Genomic DNA, 24,070 nt, shown 5'->3' on the forward strand with positions numbered 1-24,070 from the left:
GCTAGATTACATAGTATTAATCTCTTTAGCATCCTTAAATAAAGCATTGGATATGGATTACTCGGCCCTGGGAGAGCAGAACCCAGGCCAACAGTTGGGAAAATGAGACCAGGGTCAGGAGAGCAGTGCTGGGCATCAAGGATCTGGGTTGGATCCAGCCTGTACCAATCAGGGGTGGGGGGGTTCTCTAGTTATCTGGGTACCTGCTTGAGGCCCATGTCTCGGGGTACAGCACAGCCCAAGGCAGGATGGGATGGGCACTGCCCAAGGCTGGGAGGACTGGAGAATGGCAGGGTACCCAACTGCCTCTGGGGCAGTAGATATCTTGCAGAGTAGCTGGTAGGGGGGTTGTGGCAGGCATGGTCACACATGGAGGGGTCCAGGCTGGGCAGGGAGAAGCATCCATGTGTCACCTCTGGTTGTGGGGAAGAGTGCTGCCTGTCTAACCGAGCAGTGTGCTTCCCTCCACGGGTGGTATCGGAGTGGGTGTAAACAGTGTTCAGGCTGCTGACAATCCCATACTTGCATCTGCTTTGTGTGAGCTGCCTTCATTGCTGTGGTTTTATATTTTAAGCAACATTTCTCAGGGTAATTACTGATGTAAATGGTTTAAAAGTGACAACACACAAAGTTCTGTGCCAGTGCATGAGTTAGACACCAGTCTAACGTTTCCTTCTCTCCCCTGCATCTACCGCACTGCCCCGAAAGACAATTACAACAGTTTGCCTGAACCAAAGCCTGTGAGAACGAGACCCCTTCCTCAATGCTCTGCCCACTGGAAGTGAAGCTTGGCTTGGTTTGCTTCTTGTAAAGGTCTGATTGACCTGTGTCTGTGCCACTTGTGATTTGGGTATTCCTAGAGGCAGAACCCCTTTTCCCACCACTTATCTGAAGATCTCAATAAAAAATAATTCTGTGAATTGGGATGCCCCGACATTACAGTTGTAACCATAGCGAAACGTTTGGCAGGTGCTGTCACTGAGAGCTAAAACCCACTTCAAATTTAGCACTGCTGCCTGTGTTTAGCACACACGTTTCCTCTAATCTCCACTATTTGTAGCTTTCCCACTGTAGTCAGGAATAGACCAGATTTGGGTGTTTAGCGTGTCATATTGCACATTGTTGCTGGAGATCTAACTCTCCTTGTATCACGGTCTGGGATGGCAATTCAAATGTGCAGGCACAAGAAGCTGCAGAGAGTAGTGGACTTGGCCCAATACATCACGGGCACATCCCTCCCCACCATCGGTAGTATCTACAGGAGACGCTGCCTCAAGAAGGCAACATCTTTCATCAGAGATCCCCACCATCCGGGCCGTGCCATCTTCTTGCAGCTCCCATTGGGCAGGAGGTACAGACGTCTGAAGTCCCCACACCACCAGGTTCAGGAACAGCGACTTCCCTTCACCCATTTGGTTCTTGAACCAACCGGCACAACCCTAATCACTAGAGTTTAGCAACACTATGACCATTTTGATCACTTTACACTAAAATGGACCACCTTCTTCTTCTAATTGTGTTCTTTCATGTAAAAATTGTGTATAATTTATGTTTAGTTCATGTTTTTCTTGTGAATGCTGCTTATCTGATGCTACATGCCTGTGATGCTGCTGCAAGTAAGTTTTTCATTGCGCCCGTGTGTGTGACGACTTGACTAAGGAAGTCCCTCAGGATTGAGGATGACTTGCGTCCACTCTAGGTCTATGGATCCCGAGGTGACTGCAATGTGGGAATGGCCAACTTCCCCAAACAGATGGTGGACAGTTTGTGAGGAGGTCTCTTGGCATTTTGATTGACTGGGTTGTAACCTCTCCTTTAGGAGCTGTGCCTGCTCACAGAGGAGAGGCTGATCTGTGACTGATATTCCTGGCCATTTGGGTAAAATGACTTTGGCAGAAGATCAGCCCTGTCCCATCTGAGCAGCAGAGGGGTGAAGATCTCGGGGTGATCAAATAACAACAAAGCCGGTGTTAACTCAAGTAATTTACTGGCCATTGTAATTTAGGGTTTTTGGGAAATGTTGGCTGCAGTAACATGTGCTCCAGCTGGCAACGGTTCCTGAATCGGAATACTGCTGGAGTCAGAAGTCACACTCCAGACTTGCCTTCACACTGCTCTCCTGCACCGAGGGCCGGTTTGGATTGTTTGCTAACAACCAGTCAGCCAGCCAGACCTGCAGCAGAGAGGGACGTCAGACCCAGTGCTGTCTGCTCGGAGACCCCCACCCCTTCCCACTTCCCTCCGACGCAGGCACCACCAGGTTCTCCTGACAGCGGTCACCCCGCTGGGGGAGGGTCCACACCCCAGGGTCCCAACACCCTGTGGCTATCACCCTGCTGGGGGAGAGTCAACACCCTGGGCCCGGTCACCCTGCTGGGAGAGGGTCAACACCCTGGGGTCCCAACACCCTGGGCCCTGTCACCCTGGGCTGGGGGAGAGTCAACACCCTGTGGCTATCACCCTGCTGGGAGAGGGTCAACACCCTGGGGTCCCAACACCCTGGGCCCTGTCACCCTGGGCTGGGGGAGAGTCAACACCCTGTGACTATCACCCTGCTGGGAGAGGGTCAACACCCTGGGGTCCCAACACCCTGGGCCCTGTCACCCTGGGCTGGGGGAGAGTCAACACCCTGTGGCTATCACCCTGCTGGGAGAGGGTCAACACCCTGGGGTCCCAACACCCTGGGCCCTGTCACCCTGGGCTGGGGGAGTCCCGTCACCCATCCTCACCCTTGCTCCTCTCTCCCCCCCACCCCCCCCCCCCATCTACTCACAACAGGGTTGTGTGGCTTCAGTTTGCAGATGTGGGTCAGTGCCTGGAGCAGGGTGGGGTTCACGTACTTGCTGAGATAATCCTCCGCTGCCTGTCCGCTGGGGAACGGTTCGACCTTTGCTGTGGGTGTTGGCAGAGCAGGGTGACTGCGGAGTGTTCTCAGAGCCTCCTGACCCCACCCAGTCCCTCCCGACAGCCCCAGTGGCCAGACCCGAACTGACCTCTCAGAGACCTGGGGCCCAGAGCCCTGCCACCCCCTGCCCATTCCCAGGACATTACTGGGCCTCGGGTCCATGTCCCGAGGCCCATGTCCACTCCCCCCCTCAGAGCCCTGACCGAGGTGCAGGTTCCTGCCCCCCCCCCCCAACCAGACGAGATCAGGGTCCTTGGTCAGGAGACTGGGTGACCCAGTGTCGCAGTGACCCGGGCACCGGTCAGTCCCACCCTGTGACCCACCCACTGACCGTGGGCACCGGTCAGTCCCGCCATGTGACCCACCCACTGACCACGGGCACCGGTCAGTCCCACCCATGGACCACAGGCACCGGTCAGTCTCACACTGTGACCCACGCATTGACCCCCTCGGACACTCACTGTTGGGGAAGATGAAGGTGATCTCTCGCTCTGCCATGTTGAAGCAGTCGCTGCCGTGGAGTCCGTTCCGAACCTTATCTGTCCCGTAAATCGCCCTTAAACTGGGGGCAACAGGTCATGTTGGGGTCACGGCGTGTGTCAGGGTCATGGGAATGGGGTCACGGCGGGTGGCGAGGGGTTACAACAGCCCACTGCTTCCTCCCACCTACACGCCAGTCAGTGTCCCTGTACTGACCCCTGACCAGAAACTCGTCTCATCCCCGCAGCCCACCCCACCCCACCGCGGGGTCTGCACTCCCTGCCATTCCAGCCTCCCCCACGGTGTGTGTCTATCTCTATATGTGTGTATGTGTTGTCTGTGTGTGTACGTCTATGTGTGTGTCAGTACGTGTGTGTGTCAGTACGTGTGTCTGTGTCAGTGTGTGTGTGTGTGCCGCCCCTGTCCCTCACTCACCACGTGGGGTGTGTTTCCCGGGCCTTCTCACTGTCGGCTGGGCCCAGCAGCTCCTTCCAGTGTGTGATGGCAGACTCCCTGGCCAGCAGCAAGGCCACAATGGGCCCAGAACACAGGTGGGTGGTGAGGCTGGGGAACACCATCTTCCCGCTGTGCTGGCTGTAGAACTCACTGGCCTGTTCCGGGCTCAGCTGCAGCTTCCTCCTCTGGGAGAGACGGGGGTGTCAGTCCTTCCTCATGAGGGGAGTGGGAATGTAACCCCGCCCGAGCACCACTGCTGCAGCCCAGCTCTGCTGCTGAAAGCCCTGCACCCAAAACAGGCAGTAATAAAAAAAGTCCTGCTCTTGTGTCCACACCCTCGACGTCAACAGTCCCGAGGAAGGGTCTCGGCCTGAAACCCTAACCGTCCATTCTCCCCACAGACACTGCTCGACCCGCTGAGCTCCCCCAGCAAACTGTCTGTGGCTACAGATTCGTGTCTGCAGTGTCCCGCGTCTCCTGTTAGTCCCAGGCTGGTGCCCAGTCAGAGCTGAATGGGTGCTCGCTCCACATCACACGCCAGGCCTGATGGGAGTGTTGTTCCTGCCCCCCCTCCCCTCCCCTCCCCTCTCTCCCTCCACCACCTGGTGGGGGTGTTGTTCCTGCCCCTCCCCTCCCCTCCACCCTCCTAACAACCACTCCCTTGGCCATCCACAATGCCCAGCCTTTACGCCCACAGAATGCAACAGGTGAGAACAACCAGCAACCCCCCCCCCCCCCACCGACCCTGTCCTACACTTACTGCCCCCACCCTGCTGCCAAGACTGAGGGGGGAGGCTCCCTCTCCCCACATTGATGGGGCAGGGTGCACAATAAATGCCAGACACATCTGAAGCTCTCAAACCAGGGTAGGATTTGTACAGTGAATGGTAGGGCCCTGGGGTGCGTTACAGAGCAGAGGGACCTGGGAGTACAAGTGCATAGTTTGCTGAAAGCAGCGTCACTGGTAGACAGGGTGGTGAAGAAGGTGTTTGGCACACTGACCTTCATCTGGCAGGGCACTGAGTATAGGAGTTGGGAAGTTATGTTGCAGTCCTATAAGTCATTGGTGAGGCCACACTGGAGCACTGTGTACAGTTCTGGTCACCCTGTTACAGGAAAGATTCTACTAAACTAGAAAGAGTACAGAAAGATTTCCCAGGATGTTGCCTGGACTTGGGGGCCTGAGTTACAAGGAGAGGGTGCGTAGTCTATAACATAGGAGATTGAGGGGTGAGCTGATAGAGGTATACAAGATCATGAGGGGCATAGACAGGGTGAGAGCACACAGTCTTTTTCCCAGGGAGGGGGAGCTGAAAACAGGAGGGCAGAGGTCTAAGATCAGAGGTGAGAGATTTAAAAGGGACATCAGGGGCAGCTTCTTCACACAGAGGGTGGTGCGTATTTGGAACGAGCTGCCAGAAATAGTGGTTGAGGCGGGCACATTAGCAACGTTTAAAAGCCATCTAGATAAGTCCAAGGATAGGAGAGGTTTCGAGGGCTGTGGGGCAAATGCGGGCAGATGGGACCAGCTCCCTGAGCAACACAGGTCAGCACGGACCAATTGGGCCGAAGGGCCTGTTTCCCTGCTGTATGACTCTGTGACTCTCAGAATGACCACTTGAATTGCCAAGGCAGAGAAGCGCTGGAAGATGGGTTAGTGCAGAGGGTGAGGTGCAGGACCCGTGTCTGTGATGTACCTGGAGTATACAGAAGCCTGACTGTAGAACGATCTCCTCGATCTCGATCTCTTTGTCCACAGCGTCTGGTTTGATGAGGGCCAGGGTGCACTCCACTAATACCCGGCTGCTCTCCATCAGTCAGCGCACAGGGTGCTGCCTCGTGTAGCCTGCAGGACACCGAATGGAAGGAGGGAAAGGGAGCCGTTTCACTAAACGATGCCGGCACATTCCCGAGGTTCCCAGGGAGAGGCGGGGATCGGAACCAGACGCTGGATGATCGGAGCTGGGGAGGTTCCCGCCGGAACACTGTCGGCAGACCACCCGAGAAACACGGCACATCCCAGAGCAAGAGCGCTCCGGAAACTGGACATGGGAAGGGAAGCAGACTTTCCGTTAGAGCGGGGAACACTCCCACAGCTGGAGGAACTCAGTGGGGGAAATGGACGGGTGACGTTTCGGGTCGAGACCCTTCATCGGCACCTGGCTCTTTTGTCTGGGACGGAGCCTCTTCCCCTGCTGGGATTTGGGCCAATTCTCCTGCTGGGTTTGGGCCTCAGTTTCCCAATTCCAGTTCGGCTTTTCCCTCCTGGGAACAGGGCCTGAGCTTTTCAACTGGAGTTTGGCATTGGTGCCCCTGCTGGGATTGGTTCCTATCCCCTGCTGGGATTGGTCCACACCCTGCTGGGATTGGCCCAGCGCCTGCTGGATTGGTTCCTACCTACTGGGATTGGCCCTCTCTCTGCTGGGATTGGATTCCCATTCCCCTGCTGGGATTGGCCCACACCCTGCTGGGAGGGTCCAACCCCTGCTGGGCCTGGTTCCCGCTGCTGGGATTGGCCTCAGGTACCCGCTAGGCCCCACCCACCGGTTGCTAGGTTGCCTTCAGCTCCGCCCCTCTCCCAGAAACGGCTGTCCCCCCGAGCCCCGCCCAACCTGACGTCACCGCAACACGTGACTCCGTTACAGGACTGCCGCCGCTCACGGCCAAGCCCCGCCCCACCTGTTGCCGTCACTGTCTTGCCCCGCCCCTGCCTCACGTGATCCCTCAGTCCTGACCCCGCCCCTGCCTCACGTGATCCCGCCTCAGTCCTGACACCGCCCACTGCCCCGTGACTCAGCACTGGCCCCGCCCCTGTTCCACGTCACTCAGTCTGACCCTGCCCCCCCCACCCCTCCCTCAATGTCACATGGAAACAGGCCCTTCGGCCCATCTCGTCCATACTGACCGTGTTGCCGGCAGAGCTGGTTCCACCTGCCCTGTCCATGGACCTATCCCGGGACCCCATCTCCCCCCCCCCCGGGACCCTGTCCACCCCTGTCAGGTCCCCCACCCTGTCTGTGCCCCCACTCCCCCCCCCCCCCCCCACCGGGACCCTGTCCACCCCTGTCAGGTCCCCCACCCTGTCTGTGCCCCCCCCCCCCCCCCCCCCCCCCCCACCGGGACCCTGTCCACCCCATCGGTGCCCCCCCCGGGACCCTGTCCACCGCTGTCAGGGGCCCCCTCAATCTGGGGGATAAAGTCCTGGTCTACCCCACGTCCCCGTGTAACTCCGGCCCAGAGTCCCGGTGGTCCTCCTCCGTAGTCCTTACCGTTCAGTAACATGTCTCCTGCCCAGGTGACCAGACACAACCCTCCAGTCTGCCCTTGTGTAACTGTGTGAAAACTTCCCTCTGGAGCCCCTTCACCTCCCCCCAGCTGAACCCCGTGCCCTGCGGTGTCGGGGCGGAGGGAGGACGTGCCCTGCTGGTGTCGGGGCGGAGGGAGACGTGCCCTGCGGTGTCGGGGCGGAGGGAGGACGTGCCCTGCGGTGTCGGGGCGGAGGGAGGACGTGCCCTGCTGGTGTCGGGGCGGAGGGAGGACGTGCCCTGCGGTGTTGGGGCGGAGGGAGACGTGCCCTGCGGTGTTGGGGCGGAGGGAGGACGTGCCCTGCGGTGTTGGGGCGGAGGGAGGACGTGCCCTGCGGTGTTGGGGCGGAGGGAGGACGTGCCCTGCGGTGTTGGGGCAGAGGGAGGACGTACCTGCCCCACACTGGCAGCGCGGGGTGTGGATGGAGCTGCCCAGCAGTGGCTCTGTCCCGTGCTGAGGGATGGCAGTGGTCGGTGTCAGTGGGAGTTGTGTGTCCGTGAACCACCCCAGCTCTGAGCAGTAACTGTGGCACCTCTGTACTGCCAGTGTCTGATCCAATCTGTTCACTGCCTCGTGTTGGTATTCCGAGAGGGGGAAGCAGTACAGGACGCAAGGATTTCAATGCTGTAGCTCCTTTCTCCACCCCCCAACCCCCCATCCCCCCATTACAGGGGCTACCATTGTGGTCTGACACAAAAACAGCTGGAGGAACTCGGTGGGTCGGGCAGCATCTGAGGAGAGAAATGGACAGTCAACGTTTCGGGTCAGGACCCTTCATCAGGACTGGAAAGAGGGGAGATAACCGGTATAAAAAGGTAGAAGTTCTCGTCCGCCCTTGCCCCATGTGCGGGATTACAAGCGTCTGTTGCTTTGGATGTCCGAGTCCAGCCCTGACCCTCTGGAACGTGAGCAAGTGCATAGAGTACCAGGCCCCGTGTACACTCACTGTTCCTGGTCACACAGAGTCCCAGCTTGAACACCAGGCCCTGTGTACACTGGCACTGGTCACACAGAGCCTCACCTTGAGTACCAGGCCCCATCTACACTGACACTGTTGCTGGTCAGTTGGTCTGAACCCCACAGCCGTGTGCTGCAGACACAGCTAGCAGTGAGTGGTGCCAGAGCTCTGGACGGGGTGTGAGCTGGGGCCTGATGCCTCTGGTTGTGTTGGGCATCGTAAACCAATGCTGGATTCCACACTGAATCTCCCACCAGTGTCCAGGCTCCTCCGGAGCAAACATTAAAGGGTCTGGGACAAGGCAGCATAACGATGACAGGACACCAACACAGAATGGGGGGAAGGAGATGGTCGGTGCCCCACGCCGGGTCACACAGTCATACAGCATGGAGACAGGCCCTTCAACCCAACATGCCCATGCTGTACTGGTGACTTGGCAGGGAATAGGAGACACTGGCTGGGGAAACGGTCGAGTGGATTAGACCAGGCTCGGGCTAGGCCTTTGAGGTGTGTGCTGCGTGTGTGGAGACAGAGGGAGCTTCACCCCCACCCCAGACAATGCAGCTCAGCAGCCCCCCTGGGGGTGGGGTGCAGCACTGCAGCTGGACCTGGTCTGGAGGAAGTGTCAGCCAGAACCCTGGCAGTCTGTGAGGGAGGGTATGTGTCAGGATCGTACTGCGCAGGAACGGTCCCTCTGGGTGCCACCTGCCACATCCCTCTCCACCCCAGTACCTGCTCCACCAGCTCCCCACCAGTCTCCGCTGCTCCTGGGGAATTAGACCAACCCAGAGGAGAGGTGGGGTGTCTGAGCATGGTAATCAAAGGTTTATTTATTCACGAAAGCAGAAATGTGCTCACACACACACACACACACACACACCAAATCGGTGCCAGCTACAGTTTGTCAAGTTACAATCATTGATAGAACCTCCACGTCATTTTACAGAATGACTGGCAGCAGCTTCAGACCGCGCCGGTGCCATCTGAACCCCAGAGCCCACAGCCAGAGGGTTGGGACTGCGCTCCAGTGTCCACTGGGGGAGGGGGAGGAGACGAATCCCACAGCTGCCCCTCAGCCCATCCTCTAGCAGAGCAGGGCCAGCAGGGAGTGGGCTTTGCACACTCCGGGGTGGGACCAAGTTCCGAGGTTCAGCAACCCTGGCAGGTTTTGTACACACCCTTGGTTAGACCACACTTAGTTCTCTGATTTACAATGAGGACAAGAGGAGAAAGTGCAAGAAGTATTTACAGGGATAGAATTATCCAGGCAGTGAAGCAGATTCCTCTGGCACCGAGGTGCTGGAGGTCGAATGGATTCAGTGGGGTGGAGGTGAGATCACCTGTGACCAAGGTGTGACTGCCACATTGGGGATGCTGCAGAGAGCCCCGACCCACAGCTGGGGACTGGGAGGGGAGGGGAGGGGAGCAGAGCCATTGGGGGGTGGGATTAAAGCTGAACACAGATGAGGTGGGGCTGACCCTGGCTGCACGAAGATCACAGCTCACACTGCCCCGGTGTAAGTGCCCCTTCTTCAGTGCCCCCACAACAAGGAGGTGCAGCAGCCTCACCAGAAGCCCGGGCTCCAGCAACACGCCTGGCCGTGAGTGGTGTTCCTTCCACTCTGGGTCTCTATTGGTCAAACAGGGGCGGACATGGGGGGGTGGGGCTGGTCCTGTGAGTCGCGTCCCTCCCCTCCATCGTCCCCCAGGCACGGCAGCAGATCCTGAGGGGGGGGACAGGAGGGAGGGATGCGGATAGTGAGGTGGGGGGGAGACGGCAGGGAGGGAGGGTGGGAGAGAGAGCAGCGGATAGTGAGGGGAGGGATGGCAGGGAGGGAGGGAAGTGGATCCTGACGGAGGGACGGCTCCCCACCAGTTCTATGACAGCCTCGGTGTGACGGACAGATGTGTGCTGCTGCCACATGTCTGCTGATTGGCCCCGCTGGCCCGGCGGTGGGGAGGGAAGGGGCTGAGTGAGCAGGGCTCCGGGCAGGAGGTGGGAGCTGTGACTCGTGACCCGAGCGAGTGGTGTGGCATCAGTCACAGCCGACGGAGCCCAGGAGCGAGGGGAACAGAGTGGGGCATTGTCCTGGGCTGCCTGTGAGTGGTGGTTCACATCCGTCCTTTATTTACCAACAGGAGGGAACACTGTCACCCTGGGCGTGTGCAGCGGACGGCTCCCTGCCGAGGCTCACACGCTGAGCAGCCAGAAGAAGAAGAAGATGGCAATGAAGAGGAAAAGCGAGTCCCAGTTGTTGTTGCCAGCTCCACGGTTGACCCCGAAGTACGATTCCCACTCATTGATGGGCTGGTTGTGTCCGCGGCCTGTGGGTCAGCAAGGGTTAACGCGGGGTCAGTGACCGGTCCGTGGGTCGGCGAGGGTTAACGCGGGGTCAGTGACCCGTCCGTGGGTCGGCGAGGGTTAACGCGGGGTCAGTGACCCGTCCGTGGGTCGGCGAGGGTTAACGCGGGGTCAGTGACCCGTCCGTGGGTCGGCGAGGGTTAACGCGGGGTCAGTGACCCGTCCGTGGGTCACAGGGTTAACGCGGGGTGGGTCAGCGAGGGTTGACGCGGGGTCAATGACCTCTCTGTGGGTCACTGAGGGTTAACATGGGGTCAGTGACCGGTCTGTGGGTCACAGGGTTGACGCGGGGTGGGTCGGCGAGGGTTGACGCGGGGTCAATGACCTCTCTGTAGGTCACTGAGGGTTAATGTGGGGTCAGTGACCGGTCTGTGGGTCACAGGGTTGACGCGGGGTGGGTCAGCGAGGGTTGACGCGGGGTCAGTGACCGATCTGTGGGTCACAGGGTTAATGCGGGGTGGGTCAGCGAGGGTTGACGCGGGGTCAGTGACCGGTCTGTGGGTCACAGGGGTAACGCGGGGTGATTGAGCTGTGTTGCTCCCAGACCCCCCCACCACCCAGCCCCTGCACTCACCCGCTCTCTGCCGGTTCTCACTGGCGTTGAAGATTGTGGTGAAGAATCCGAAGGGAAAAGCCCCAATCCCAAACGACATGTGGAATCCGGTGTCACCAAACCCCTGGAAGCCCTGTCAGTGGTGGTGGGGTTGGGGGGGGTGATGGGGAGAGAGTAATGTTAGTGAGGGGCACCGGACCAGGGGGCGGGAACGGAAGCAGGGGCAGGGCACAGCTGGGGGTCACAGAGACGGGAAGGGGGTCACAGAGACGGGGAGGGATTTGGGGGCCGGAGGAGGTCAGAGAGACAGGGAGGGATGTGGTGGCCGGAGGGGTTCACAGAGACGGTGAGGGGTGTAGGGACGGAGGGGGTCACGGAGACAGGGAGGGGTGTAGGGACGGAGGGGGTCAAAGAGGGAGAGGTGTAGGGGCCGCAGATATTACAAGCAGTATTGTAGGAAAATAGGCACCCTGCTGCTGAACTCCAGGTGTCCAACTTCAGGGTACAGTCGGAACACCGAACACGGACCACCCCAGGAGGTGTCCACAGTCAGCGTACAGTCAGAAAACTCCCAGGAGGTGTCCACGTTCAGGGTACAGTTGGAACACCCCCAGGAGGTGTCCACAGTCAGGGTACAGTCAGAAAACCCCCAGCAGGTGTCCATGGTGAGGATACAGTTGGAACCCCCCCAGGAGGTATCCATGGTCAGGGTACATTTAGAACACCCCCAAGAGGTGTTCATGGTGAGGGTACAGTCAGAACACACCCAGGAGGTGTTCATGGTGAGGGTACAGTCAGAACACCCCCAAAGAGGTGTCAACTGTGAGGGTACAGTCAGGACAGCCCTAGGAGGTGTCCATGGTCAAGGTACAGTCAGAACACTCTCAGGAGGTATCCACGGTCAGGGTACAGTCGGAACACCCCCAGGAGGTGTCAACAGTCAGGGTACAGTCGGAACACCCGCAGGAAGGACCTGTCAGGAAGTGTGAACGTGTCAGAGCCGGTGGTCCCTGGGAGTGACGTGACGTTCTGGCCCTGCCTCAGTACAGTTGTACTTCAGGAGGGGAGCGGTGTGTGATGCAGTTACCCCTCTGTGTCCGGGCTCCGATCTCTGTCCCTGGGGTCTGGGTGGCGTCTTCAGTCTGTGGAGTGGAGAGAAGGTGTTTATCCAGCAGCAGCCATTCCCAACCTCAAACTGACCAGGGAACGAGTGGACCTTGGGGGCAGGAGCCTCTGGTGGGACACCAAACAACACCCCAGGACATTGTGGGTGTCCCCTGGTGCTGTGGTTTATGCCTTCAGCCAGCTCCCTCACCTCAGGGACAGGGGTCCCCTGCCCCAGAGGCTGGGGGGGGGGGGCCTCCCAGAGACAAGGACCGTCAAACCCAGGAGCCGTGCTCAGCACAGACAGCCCATAGGCACCAGTAATGCTTGATGTTGACAGCCTCGCGCCTGTAGCCACCCCAACACCGCCTGCAGCAGCTCCCAAACCGTACCCTGTGGTGCGAGCCCGGTGTTGGCCCAGGACCTCGGTGTCCCCCACTCCCCGGCCCCGTGTTCCTGTCCTGTCCCCCGCTCTGGGCAAGAGAGTGCCACAAACATCCCCCCCTCCACCCTCCCGCCCATGTCCCTTGTACCCTCCGGTGGGTCTCTAGGACCCCCCAGCCCCAGGGGCACCACTGCCCACCTCCCCGGGACATACACACCCACCTGGGGTCCTGCTGGCTGCTGCTGCCTCGTCCGTACAGTGGGATGACTTTCTCCGGGCTGATCCCCGCTTTGCAGACGGGACATTCCTGTCGGTCCGGCCTCGTCTCCAGCCACTGGGGGGGAAAGAGGTCGGGGGTTAAATGCAGGGGTCAGGGGGTAGCAGGTCAGGGGGATAAAGGCCAAGGGAGGAAGGCAATGGTCAGGTGATGGGTCAGGGGTTAAAGGCAGGGTTCGGGGGGTACCGGGTCAGGGGATAAGGACGGGTCAGGGGATAACGGGCAGGGGTTAAAGGCAGGTCCCACACCCCAACAACCCTCCTCTTGTCCCCAGGGCTCTAACACCCCTCCCCAGGGGTCTCACAATACTTCCCCCCGAGGTCTCGTACATCTCCCACCCCCCCGGGGGTCTCCCACCCCTCCTCCCACGCCCCACCCCCCCCGTCCCATTGCCCCATTACCCAGCACACTGCCTGACCAGGTGGGCACTTGTTCCCTCCACACACCCGGTACCGGGCAGCCCACGGCGGTGGGGAGAGGGGGCAGCAGAGTGCGAGAAGACGGAGGACGGGCTTACCTGATGGAGACAGGGCCAGCTGTATGGCACACGGGACAGGCGGGGGGCACACGGGACAGGCGGGGGGGGGGGGGGTGGAGAGAGAGCAAAGAATTAACGTCAGACAGTGACACTTACCCCTCACCACATCCCCCCCACCCCCCAACCCCACTGCGGGCGACCCCAGGCCACACACCAGCTCAGTGACCAACGTCTCCACAGGGACTGGTCCTCACACTGCTCACAGACCGTCACCATGGGTGGGGTTTTCCACACACCCACTACTCCCCCACCCAGCTACCCCCACCTGCCCCTGCTCCCTGACCCTCCACAGCTCAGTCCCCTGCCCCGGCACATAGTCTGTCCCCGTGTCCGGAATACCCCAGCTCCGGCATCATCTGCAGAAATCCTCTCTGTTCCCACATTGGTGCTGGTCTCCCCCACTGTAGGGGGGTGTGGAGCCCGGACCATACAGTGACCGCCCCCCCCCCCCACTCTCCCCACAGACCCGCTCTCCCAGATCCCCATGGATCACCTCTCCCAGATCCCCATGGGTCTCATCTCTTCATGGATCACCTCTCCCCGTGGACCACCTCTCCCCAATCCCCATGGATCACCTCTCCCCATGGACCCACTCTCCCAGATCCCCATGGACCACCTCTCCCCATGGACCACCTCTCCCAGATCTCCATGGACCACCTCTCCCCATGGACCACCTCTCCCAGATCTCCATGGATCACCTCTCCCCATAGACCACCTCTCCCCGATCCCCATGGATCACCTCTCCCCATGGACCACCTCTCCCTGATCCCCATGGACCACCTCTCCCCATGGACCACCTCTCCCAGATCTCCATGGATCACCTCTCCCCATAGACCACCTCTCCCCGATCCCCATGGACCACCTCTCCCCATGGACCACCTCTCCCAGATCCCCATGGATCACCTCTCCCCATGGACCACCTCTCCCTGATCCCCATGGATCACCTCTCCCCATGGACCACCTTTCCCAGATCCCCATGGATCACCTCTCCCCAAGGACCCGCTCTCCCAGATCCCCATGGATCACCTCTCCCCGTGGACCTGCTCTCCCAGATCCCCATGGATCACCTCTCCCCGTGGACCACCTCTCCCCGTGGACCACCTTTCCCAGATCCCCATGGACCACCTCTCCCCATGGACCCACTCTCCCAGATCCCCATGGATCACCTCTCCCCATGGACCCACTCTCCCAGATCCCTCCTCCACACTTTAGCGTCCACCCACTTCTCACGGTAGGACCTATCTCCCCTTGTTTACCTTCCCCAAATGTTTCTATCACTGGTAGCACCACACCCTCCACATCACAGTCCTCGGATCTCCTCTCTCATACACAACCCTCCAAGTTACACGCCAATTTCGATCCTTCATTGTCACTGAGTCTGGAACTCCCTCTCCAACAACAGTTCCCAGACTGAGCCAGCTGTGCTCCCTAGCTCACAACACGCGTTTGGGTGAGTGAGCCACAACAGGTGGTCTGGCTCCATTTCTGCAGGTGAAGTGTGGCAGGCAAAAACCGTGTGTACAAGGTGACAGCTCACTGCACCTTCTCAAGGGCAGTAACTGCTGGTCTTGCCAGTGACAACCCCCTCCCAAGAAAGAAATAATTTCTTACACCCATCTAAGAGGTAAAAGTCAGGTTTTTTTTGTTTCAAAACACAATCCTGAACCACTGACACTTCGAAAGCAACAACAGCCACTCTGGGGATCTGTGCGTCACTGGTATTTAATGCCTGTGCACAGTTCACCTGCGGAGCTGGAATCCAGCCAGCTCTCCTGGCTCGCAGGGGGCACCAGCCACCGAGAGTTGTGGGTCGGGAAACACAGTTCCGTCTGTCTGGAGGACTTTGGTAAAACACTTCTTAAATCACAGCAAGGCCACAGGCTGTCAGCTTTTGTGGATTAAGCATAGTTTATACAGAAATGATTTTATATGATGCAATCACACTGATCCTGGTATCAAAGCTGATTCGTTTAGGTAACTGATTGCACATCAGCTGCAACACCGTGACGTCAGGTGCCTAACCCACTGACGTATCCACCAACCATTTCCTCACGGCTGTTCACTCTCAGCTGATGAGCTGCCACGTGTGAACTCAGTTCTTCAGACCACAAGGCAGAGTTCAGCCTGACAGTGTAAGTCCGTGCTCCACACAGAACTAGTACAAACAACGCCAAAGATCTCAGATCTCAACCCCCAGCCTTGGACGCACACACGCACACACTCACTCCACACACACACACACACACACACTCACTCCGCACACACACACACACTCACTCCACACGCACACACTCACTCCACACGCACACACTCACTCCACACACCTGCGCGCACACACACTCCACATAGTGGGCTGAACACTCCACATAGTAACCCTAACCCTAAGTAACAGCAGCAGTATGCCACGGGCCCACAGGCCTGGCCCACCTTGCATGGCCGATCGACGGTGGTCTCCATTCCTTCTGTGCCAGTTCCGATAGCCCTCAGTTCCCTGATCGTTCAGATAGTTATCCCCCTCCACCTTAATGCATCCAATGATGTAGCCTCCTCCACCCTGGGGGGCAGGGAGTGCCAGAGATCAACCCCCTTGAGAGAAGCTTCCTCGTACCTCAGTTTTAAATGACCAGACCCTTACCTTGTAGCTGTGTCCCCTTGTTCGTGACTCTCCCACTAGTGAAAACATCCCAACATCTACCCTGTCAAACCACCTGAGGATCTTTTAAGGTCACCGCTCATTCTTCTGAACTCCAAGGAACGCAGACCCAAACTGTCCAGCCTGTGTTGATACGACAAACGCAACCCAATTCACCCTGTGGGTCTCCTCTGGACTGCCCCAACACAAACTATACTTTGGTAAGGAGACCAAAACTGAGGCCTTACAACTGTAACAACACCGGCCTGTTCTTAAACTCCAGCCCCTCGTGATGAAGGCCAACACGCCTCCTTCAGCACAGTTATTTTCTTGTTAACCTTTTGTGTGATTCATTCACTGGAACCCCATGATCCCTCAGAACCTGGCTCCCTTACAGTCTCTATCCACCTAGATAATAATCCATCACTTTGATTCCTTTCACTGAGGCACAGGACCTCACACTGAACTCCACGCCGTACCTTCACCCACTCGCTCTCTCCTTCCCTATCCCGTGACAGGATCTGTGTCCCCATCGCAACAGCCCTTCCACCAATTCCCCTATCAATGGCTAATTTGGAAAACTGGCATTTCGTTCCCTCCTCCAGCTCGTTAACGTAAGCAACTGAGAACCTGTCCCCTCCTCCCCTCTCCTCCCCCTGGGTCCCCCCCTGCCCTCTCCTCCCCCTGGGTCCCCCCCAACTGCCCTCTCCTCCCCCTGGGTCCACCCTCTCCTCCCCCTGGGTCCCCCCCCCGCCCTTCCTCCCCCTGGGTAACCCCTCTCCTGCCCTCTCTTCCCCCTGGGTAACCCCGCTCCTGCCCTCTCCTCCCCCTGGGTAACCACCCCTCCTGCCCTCTCCTCCCCCTGGGTAACCCCCTCCTGCCCTCTCCTCCCCCTGGAACCCCCCCTCCTCCCCTCACCTCCCCCTGGGTCCCCCCCACTCCTGCCCTCTCATCCCCCTGGGTCCCCCCACTCTTGCCCTCTCATCCCCCTGGGTCCCCCCCTTCCTGCCCTCCCCCTGGGTAACCCCCTCCCCTCTCCTTCCCCTGGAACATCCCCTCCCCCCTCTGCCCTCTGGGTCCCCACCTCCTCCCCCTGGGTCCCCCCTCCTCCCGTCGGATCCCCTCTAACCCCCCCCCCCCCCGGGACTGTCCCCTGTGATCCCCCCCAGGAATGCCCCTTCCTCCCCGGGACCGTCCCCTTCCGCTGTCCCCTGTGTCACCCTCCCACCCCCCGCCAACAAGGACTGGCCCCTCCTCCTGTATCCCCCGAGACTGCCCCCTCCTTCACCGGACCATCTCCTTCCCATTCCCCCCCCCCCCCCGACCATGACTGCCCCCTCCTCCTCGGGACCATCCCCTTCCCCCGTCGCCTGTGTCCCTCACCCCCACCCCCCCCCCCCCAGCCACAAAGGACTGGCCCCTCCTCCTACATCCCCCTGGGACTGCCGCCTCCCTCCCAGGACCATCCCCCCTCCCAAGCCTCCTTCGGGATCCCTGCATCCAACTCTCCACCCTCCCTGCCCCCTCCCCCCCCCAGGACCATCCCCTGCCACGGGATCGCCCACTCCCCTGGGATTGCTCCCCCACCCTTCAGGACCACACCCTCCCCTGGGATCCTCCCTCTCCTCTCCCCCCCACCACCAGGATCCTACCTCCCTTCCCCACAGGACCACCCCCGGGGAAGCCCCTCCCCTCTCCCCAACCCCCTAAGAATTCCCCCTTCCCCCGGGACCACCCCCTCCCTCTCCCCCCAGGGATCTCCCCATCCTCCCCCCCTCCCTCCCCTCCCCCGACCCCACGGGATCCCCCCACCACGGATCGACCCCCTGGGACCTTCCCCCGGGGATCACCCCCCCCCCGGGTCCCCCCCTTCCCGGGATCCGGTCCCCCCCCAACCCCCCGGGCCCCCCCTCACCACCACCCCCCGGGCCCCCCTCACCCCCCCGGGCCCCCCCTCACCACCACCCCCCGGGCCCGCCCCCCGGGCCCCTCACCACCCACCCCCGGGCCCCTCACCACCCCCCCCCCCGGGCCCCCCCTCACCACCCCCCCCCCCCCCCGGGCCCCCCCTCACCACCACCCCCCGGGCCCCCCTCACCCCCCCGGGCCCCCCCTCACCACCACCCCCCGGGCCCCCCTCACCCCCCCGGGCCCCCCCTCACCACCCCCCCCCCGGGCCCGCCCCCCCGGGCCCCCCCTCACCAGAAGAGGTGTCCGCACAGGCTGATCACCGCGTCCTTGGCCGTGTCCAGGCAGATGTTGCACTCGAAGCTGGCCCTGTCCCCCGGGGCCTGGGCCTGGGCCGGTCCCGGGGCCTGGGCCTGGGCCTCCCCCGGCCGCTCCTCGCCCCCCGCCGCCTTCCCCCCGCCGTCGGCAGCGGCCGCCATGACTGAACAATGACACCGACCGGCCCCCTTCGCGCCGGAAACCTCCCCCCCCGCACCGACCGCTGATTGGTTGGCCCTAACGTCAATCAGCGGGTTACCGCCGGCGCCGACTCTCCAATGGCTTATTCCGTTGTCCATCAAACGCCCCTACCGGTTTCCTAGCTGGTGATTGGTCGGTGCGTCTGTCAGTGAATAAAAACAGAACCGCCCCCAGGGCAGTGGGCGGGGAGGGAATCGTTCACCTGAAGGGCCATCGAGCTGCTGCTGCTCCACCACCGACGCTGCCCGACCCGCTGGGACCTGCCGCCTCCGGTTTTATTTCAGATCCCCAGCACCTGCGGTGATTTGGTTCTCAACGTCCGTCAGGAATGTTGTTGGCAGAATTTATGCCGTGATTGGTCAATAGACCCGGGTCCAAGCCACGGATTGGATAATCGGACTGTCAATCAGCAGCGCCGGACCGGCGTGGATAGCTGCTGGTGAAGTAACCGCATGAGTGACATTCCCGGCGACCAATCGTCAATAGGATCCGCCTTACAGCCGGCGGGTCCTAATGATGATTGGTCGCCGATAATGTCACTTATGCGTACGATGATGACGTGGTGGAAAATGATTTGTTCATCGTGCCTTCGATCAACGCTGACAGGTTAATGGGCGGGCTAATGCCTTATGTTTCTGCGCTGGTGGCCCAGAGACGGTCCATTCAGCCCATCATAGACCTGCCTACCCCCTCCCCAACCCATGAACGCCCGAGCTCCTGCAGCACGCCGACAGTATCCTCACCCCGCTCCGGCTGTGGCTCTGGCGCTAAGGCGGATGTGCAGCTTCTGTGTGTTGTGGACCTGTGCTGCTGCCCACAGGCTGTCACCCTGCCCGCACCCACCGCCCTGTTGTCATCCCTTGTGCTGCCTCGCTGCACTGAGGTGACGGCCGGCGGGCAGATCACAGGCTTCACGGCACAAGGGTGAGAATAATCAACCAGTTTACTTCTGCACATGACGATAAACCGGACTGGGCTCGATCCTCAGCCCTGTTCCTAACTTAACCCCATTCCACCCCCCCCCCCGGCCCCCTACCCCGTTCCCCACCCTCCCCCGGCCCCCTACCCCGTTCCCCACCCTACCCCGTTCTCCACCCTCCCCCCGGCCCCCTACCCCGTTCTCCACCCCCCCCCCGGCCCCCTACCCCGTTCCCCACCCTCCCCCGGCCCCCTACCCCGTTCCACACCCCTCCCGGCCCCCTACCCCGTTCCCCACCCTCCCCCGGCCCCCTACCCCGTTCCACACCCCCTCCCGGCCCCCTACCCCGTTCCCCACCCTCCCCCGGCCCCCTACCCCGTTCCACACCCCCCCGGGCCCCTACCCCGTTCCCCACCCTCCCCCCGGCCCCCTACCCCGTTCCCCACCCTCCCCCGGCCCCCTACCCCGTTCCCCACCCTCCCCCCGGCCCCTACCCCGTTCCCCACCCTCCCCCGGCCCCCTACCCCGTTCCCCACCCTTCCGCAGACCCCTACCCCATTCCATACCCGTCTTCCTCAGCCCCTTACCCCCTCAACTATTTACCTGGCCTTTCCTGAGACGTAGCCAAGCAATTAACTTAAATCTGTTTCCTATTTTCTGACACCCCCTCTTCACTCGCTCTGAGCCCATTATAATTTCACCCAGCTTGGCTAAATCTCCCCCAACAGAAAAGGCACCCCTGCCTGAATGCCCACACCTCAAGACTCCTGACAGTTCTCCAGCCTGCCAACGGGCTTCTAAATGTCATCTCTGCTGCCGTCATTTCCTTCCTGTGCTGTGGCCCTAAGTCTCCGAGGGCCTGTCTCTGGCCGTCCGCGAGCCTGCAATGCTCTCTCCGCTTGGATGGATCCCTGAAAGAGCATCACTTCAACAAAAACACAGCTGGTGCAGTAGCTGGTAGTGCTGCTGCCTCACAGCTCCCGAGCCCCAGGCTCAATCCTAACCTCCACCACTGCGGGTGTGTGTGTGTGTGTGTGTGTGTGTGTGTGTGTGTGTGTGTGTGTGTGTGTGTGTGTGTGTGTGTGTGTGTGTGTGTGTGTGTGTGTGTGTGTGTGTGTGTGTGGAGTTTGCACGTTCTCCCTGTGACTGTGTGGGTTTCCCCCGGGTGCTCTGGTTCCCTCATCACTGACCGCCCCTCTCTCCCCCCTCCAATTCTCAGTCCTCTGTTCTCTACCCCATCTCCCCCACCCATCTCTCCCCCACTCCTGCTCTCATTGACTCAGCCCCCAGGCCTTGTGCACAACACTGATATTAGGACAAGATTTCTTTATCAGTCACATGTACATCGAAACACACAGTGAAATGCATCTTTTGCGTAGAGTGTTCTGGGGGCAGCCCGCAAGTGTCGCCACGCTTCCGGCGCCAACATAGCACCCCCACAACTTCCTAACCCGTACGTCTTTGGAACGTGGGGGGGGGGGGGGGGAGGATGCACTTGGTGCATGCACCCCCGGTGATGCAGAGATGCACCCTCCCTCCCCCCACCTCTCTCTCTCCATCCCCCCTCTCTCCCCATCCCTCCCCCTTCCCCCTCACCCTTCCCTCTCACTTTCTCCCTCCCCTTCCTCTGTCTCTCCCCCTCTGTTCCCTCTCTCGCCCGTGTCTCTCCCCTCCCTTCTCCCCCTCCCCTACAATGCCCGACCATTCTCTGCTCACCAACAGTGAGGCCTCCATGTGTCTGGGAGCCATCCTTTGCCCCGGGGACGTTCTGTGAGTTGCTCAGGGAATGTTTGCCCCCTCTGCAGATGTGTTGCTGACTGAGGTCAGAAGTCAGAGAGGGGACCCCCCCCCCCACCCCCCCACCTCTTGGGCTGGAGCCATTGCCCGATGCCAGTGACAGGGGCCACATTCATCAGTCAGACAGACGGCCTTTGTTCTGCTGAGGCCTTTTGTCCAGCGACAGAGAGGCAGCGTTTGGTTCAATAACCCCTTCAGTGTGAAATGTTACAGTGCTGGTTGGTGACGACGTCTGACCCCAGCTACTCTCCCCACCCACACACACCACCGGCCCAGCAGCCTTTCCTTCCACCACACAGCCCAGCTCCGGGGTCTCCAACTCTTCCTCAGCTACCCCACCACTGCCCTCGATGGAACCTTACATCAACCTCAGCTCTCCCCCCGGGAACCCCCCGCCTCTCCGTCCCCTCCCCTCACCCCTCACCCTCCCCACCTCTCCCTCCCCTCCCCCTCACCCCACCTCTCCCTCCCCTCCCCTCACCCTCCCCTCCCCCTCACCCTCCCCACCTCTCCCTCCCCTCCCTCACCCCACCTCTCCCTCCCCTCCCCCTCCCCACCTCTCCCTCCCCTCCCCTCACCCCACCTCAACCCTTCCCTCCCCTCACCCCACCTCTCCCTCCCCTCCCCTCACCCCTCACCCTCCCCTCACCCTCCCCACCTCTCCCTCCCCTCCCCTCACCCTCCGCACTCACCCTCCCTCCCCTCCCCTCATCCCCCTCCCCCTCCATCCACCTCTCCCTCCCCTCCCCTCATCCCCCTCCCCCTCCATCCACCTCTCCCTCCCCTCCCCTCATCCCCCTCCCCCTCCATCCACCTCTCCCTCCCCTCCCCTCATCCCCCTCCCCCTCCATCCACCTCTCCCTCCCCTCATCCCCCTCACCCTCCCCACCTCTCCCTCCCCTCCCCTCTCCCCACCCCTTACCTCTCCCTCCCCTCTCCTCACCCTCACCTCTCCTCACCCCTCCCCCACCCTCACCTCCCCTCTCTCCATCAGCAGGTTTAGTTCAGTTGTGCGAGGTGTTGTATTTGGGAAGACAAACCTGGGCAGGACCTACACAGTGAACGGTAGGGCCAGGGGGAGTGTTGTGGAACAGAGGGACCCGGGGTACGGGTACGTGGTTCCCTGAGAGTGGTGACACAGGTCGACAGGGTGGGCAAGGCAGCGTTCGGCACGCTGGCCTTCATCGGACAGGGCCCCGAGTACAGGAGGGGACGTCACGTTCCAGCTGTACAAGCCCACATGGAGTATTGTGTGCACCTCTGGGTAGGGAACAGACGACAGGGGGTGCAGAAAGGATGCAGAAAGGATGCACCGGCATGTCACCGGGACTGGAGGGCTCGAGTTATCAGGAGAGGCCAGACAGGCCAGCACTGTTGTCTCTGGTGCGGAGGAGGATGAGGGGCGACCTGATGCAGTGAGGGGTGACCTGATGCAGTGAGGGGTGTAGATCAGCTGGGTGGTCAGTGCTTTTCCGGGGTAGGGGAGTCTAAAACTAGAGGGCAGAGGTTTAGAGTGAGAGGGGAAGGATTTATAGGGATCTGAGGGGCAACATTTTCCCACCCAGGGGGTGGTGGGTGTGTGAAACGAGCTGCCAGAGGAAGGGGTTGAGGGGGGTACAGTTACAGTGTTTAAAGGACACTTGGACAGGGACCTGGGTAGGAAAGGGTTAGAAGGTTATGGGCCAAACCCAGTCAAATGGAACCAGCCCAGGTAGGAAGTTGGTCAGCATGGAGGAGTTGGGCCGAAGGGCCTGTCTCGGTGCGGTGGGACTCTCTGACCCTCTTCTGCCACCAGCCCCTGCCTACCTGATGTGTACACTCGGCACAGTGCTGGTTCCAGCCCATCTTCTGTTACAACAGTGACCAGGACTGCTCAGGGGGCTCTGTGGGGGACCAGGGCTGCCCCTCCACAGGCAGGTCTGCGTACCACGGGCAGGTCTGCGTCCCACGGCCCGCGCTGGGGTGACCCAGGGGGTGGGCCCCTCCAGGGGCAGGTCTGCGTACCACGGGCTACGCTAGGGTGACCCAGGGGGTGGGCTCCCCTCACTGGGCTCCCATGGGCTGCTGAGTCAGTGACCACGTCCTTTATAAATTTTATTAAACTGTCCCAACAACATAAGTTACAGTCGTACAGAGTGGTTTGCACCAATGGAGGAGGGAGCAGTGTCGGAGGGGTAGGAGGGGGCACCTTCCCTGGGGAACCCCCGACACAGAGACCTCCCGGACACCAGCCATGGAGCCAGACGACTACTTCCCGTCCCGACAGGAACCTGGAACGGGGAGAATCAGGGAATTATTACAGCAGAGGGTGAGCCACTTAGGACACACATGGACACGCACACACACACAGGCAGACATGGACAGTCACATGCGTATACACACACACACGGACAGACACAGAGAGGCACACACGTATACACACACACACAGGCAGACACGGACAGTCACACGCATACACACACGCAGGCACACACGGACAGTCACGCGCGCGCGCACACACACACACACACGGGCGGACAGGTGGATGGACGGACACTTGGGCTGCAGAGTCAGGTTTCAGGCCGAGGCCGAGGATCCGGTCACTCAGGGTGAAGATGAGAAGAATTTTCTTTGGGCGGAGGATGGGGAACCGTCGGAATTCCCTGCCCCGGATTGTACGGAGGCTCCGTGGCTGAGCGCTTCTGCCTGGGCAACAGTGGTCAGTGGGTGGAGCTGCTTGCCTCATGGCCCCAGAGAGCCCGTCTGATCCCGACCTCAGGTGCTGTCTGTGTGGAGTTGGCACGTTCTCCCTGTGACCGGGAGGGAGGGTTTCTCCGGGGGGTCCAGTTCCCTCCAACATCCCAGAGACGTGCGGGGTCGGTGGGTTAGCTGGCTGCTGCAGATTGTCCCAGTGTGTGTGTGTGTGAGGTGTAGAACCTGGGGGGGGGGGGGGGGGGGGGGGGGGGGGGGGGGGGGTGTGAAGGTGGGTTGG

The 24,070-nt window shown here is 60.6% G+C and overlaps 2 protein-coding genes across 2 annotated transcripts; both read right to left on the reverse strand.

Annotated features, from left to right (window-relative positions):
- Positions 1-1,970: 1,970 nt before the first annotated feature.
- LOC127585992 (nucleoside diphosphate kinase homolog 5-like) lies at positions 1,971-8,769 on the reverse strand. The gene is made up of 6 exons (XM_052043756.1): positions 7,540-8,769; positions 5,539-5,687; positions 3,821-4,026; positions 3,367-3,467; positions 2,774-2,892; positions 1,971-2,173 (listed from the first exon to the last, which is right to left on the reverse strand). The coding sequence occupies exons 2-6, from the start codon at positions 5,653-5,655 to the stop codon at positions 2,081-2,083; spliced, it is 636 nt and encodes a 211-aa protein (XP_051899716.1). The 5' UTR covers positions 5,656-5,687; positions 7,540-8,769; the 3' UTR covers positions 1,971-2,080.
- A 140-nt stretch (positions 8,770-8,909) lies between these two features.
- rnf5 (ring finger protein 5) lies at positions 8,910-18,478 on the reverse strand. Its single transcript, XM_052043755.1, has 6 exons — positions 18,159-18,478; positions 13,304-13,322; positions 12,731-12,843; positions 12,108-12,162; positions 11,042-11,153; positions 8,910-10,430 (listed from the first exon to the last, which is right to left on the reverse strand). Exons 1-6 carry the CDS (start codon positions 18,341-18,343, stop codon positions 10,297-10,299), a joined length of 618 nt encoding a protein of 205 aa, XP_051899715.1. The 5' UTR covers positions 18,344-18,478; the 3' UTR covers positions 8,910-10,296.
- Positions 18,479-24,070: the final 5,592 nt, after the last annotated feature.

Source organism: Pristis pectinata, chromosome 34 (assembly GCF_009764475.1).
Source record: "Pristis pectinata isolate sPriPec2 chromosome 34, sPriPec2.1.pri, whole genome shotgun sequence".
Lineage (NCBI taxonomy): Eukaryota > Metazoa > Chordata > Chondrichthyes > Rhinopristiformes > Pristidae > Pristis > Pristis pectinata.

What these genes read in the sequence shown, in the direction of transcription:
- LOC127585992 (XM_052043756.1), bottom strand. Translation starts at nt 5,655, where the DNA reads ATGGAGAGCAGCCGGGTATTAGTGGAGTGCACCCTGGCCCTCATCAAA. An exon ending in CAGGCTTCTGTATACTCCAG is followed by an intron (nt 4,027 to 5,538) that starts GTACATCACAGA and finishes CGTCTCTCCCAG; the next exon opens with AGGAGGAAGCTGCAGCTGAG. An exon ending in TGAAGCCACACAACCCTGTT is followed by an intron (nt 2,174 to 2,773) that starts GTGAGTAGATGG and finishes TCTCTGCTGCAG; the next exon opens with GTCTGGCTGGCTGACTGGTT.
- rnf5 (XM_052043755.1), bottom strand. Translation starts at nt 18,343, where the DNA reads ATGGCGGCCGCTGCCGACGGCGGGGGGAAGGCGGCGGGGGGCGAGGAG. An exon ending in AGCAGCCAGCAGGACCCCAG is followed by an intron (nt 12,163 to 12,730) that starts GTGGGTGTGTAT and finishes TCCACTCCACAG; the next exon opens with ACTGAAGACGCCACCCAGAC. An exon ending in CGGAGCCCGGACACAGAGGG is followed by an intron (nt 11,154 to 12,107) that starts GTAACTGCATCA and finishes CACCACTGACAG; the next exon opens with GGCTTCCAGGGGTTTGGTGA.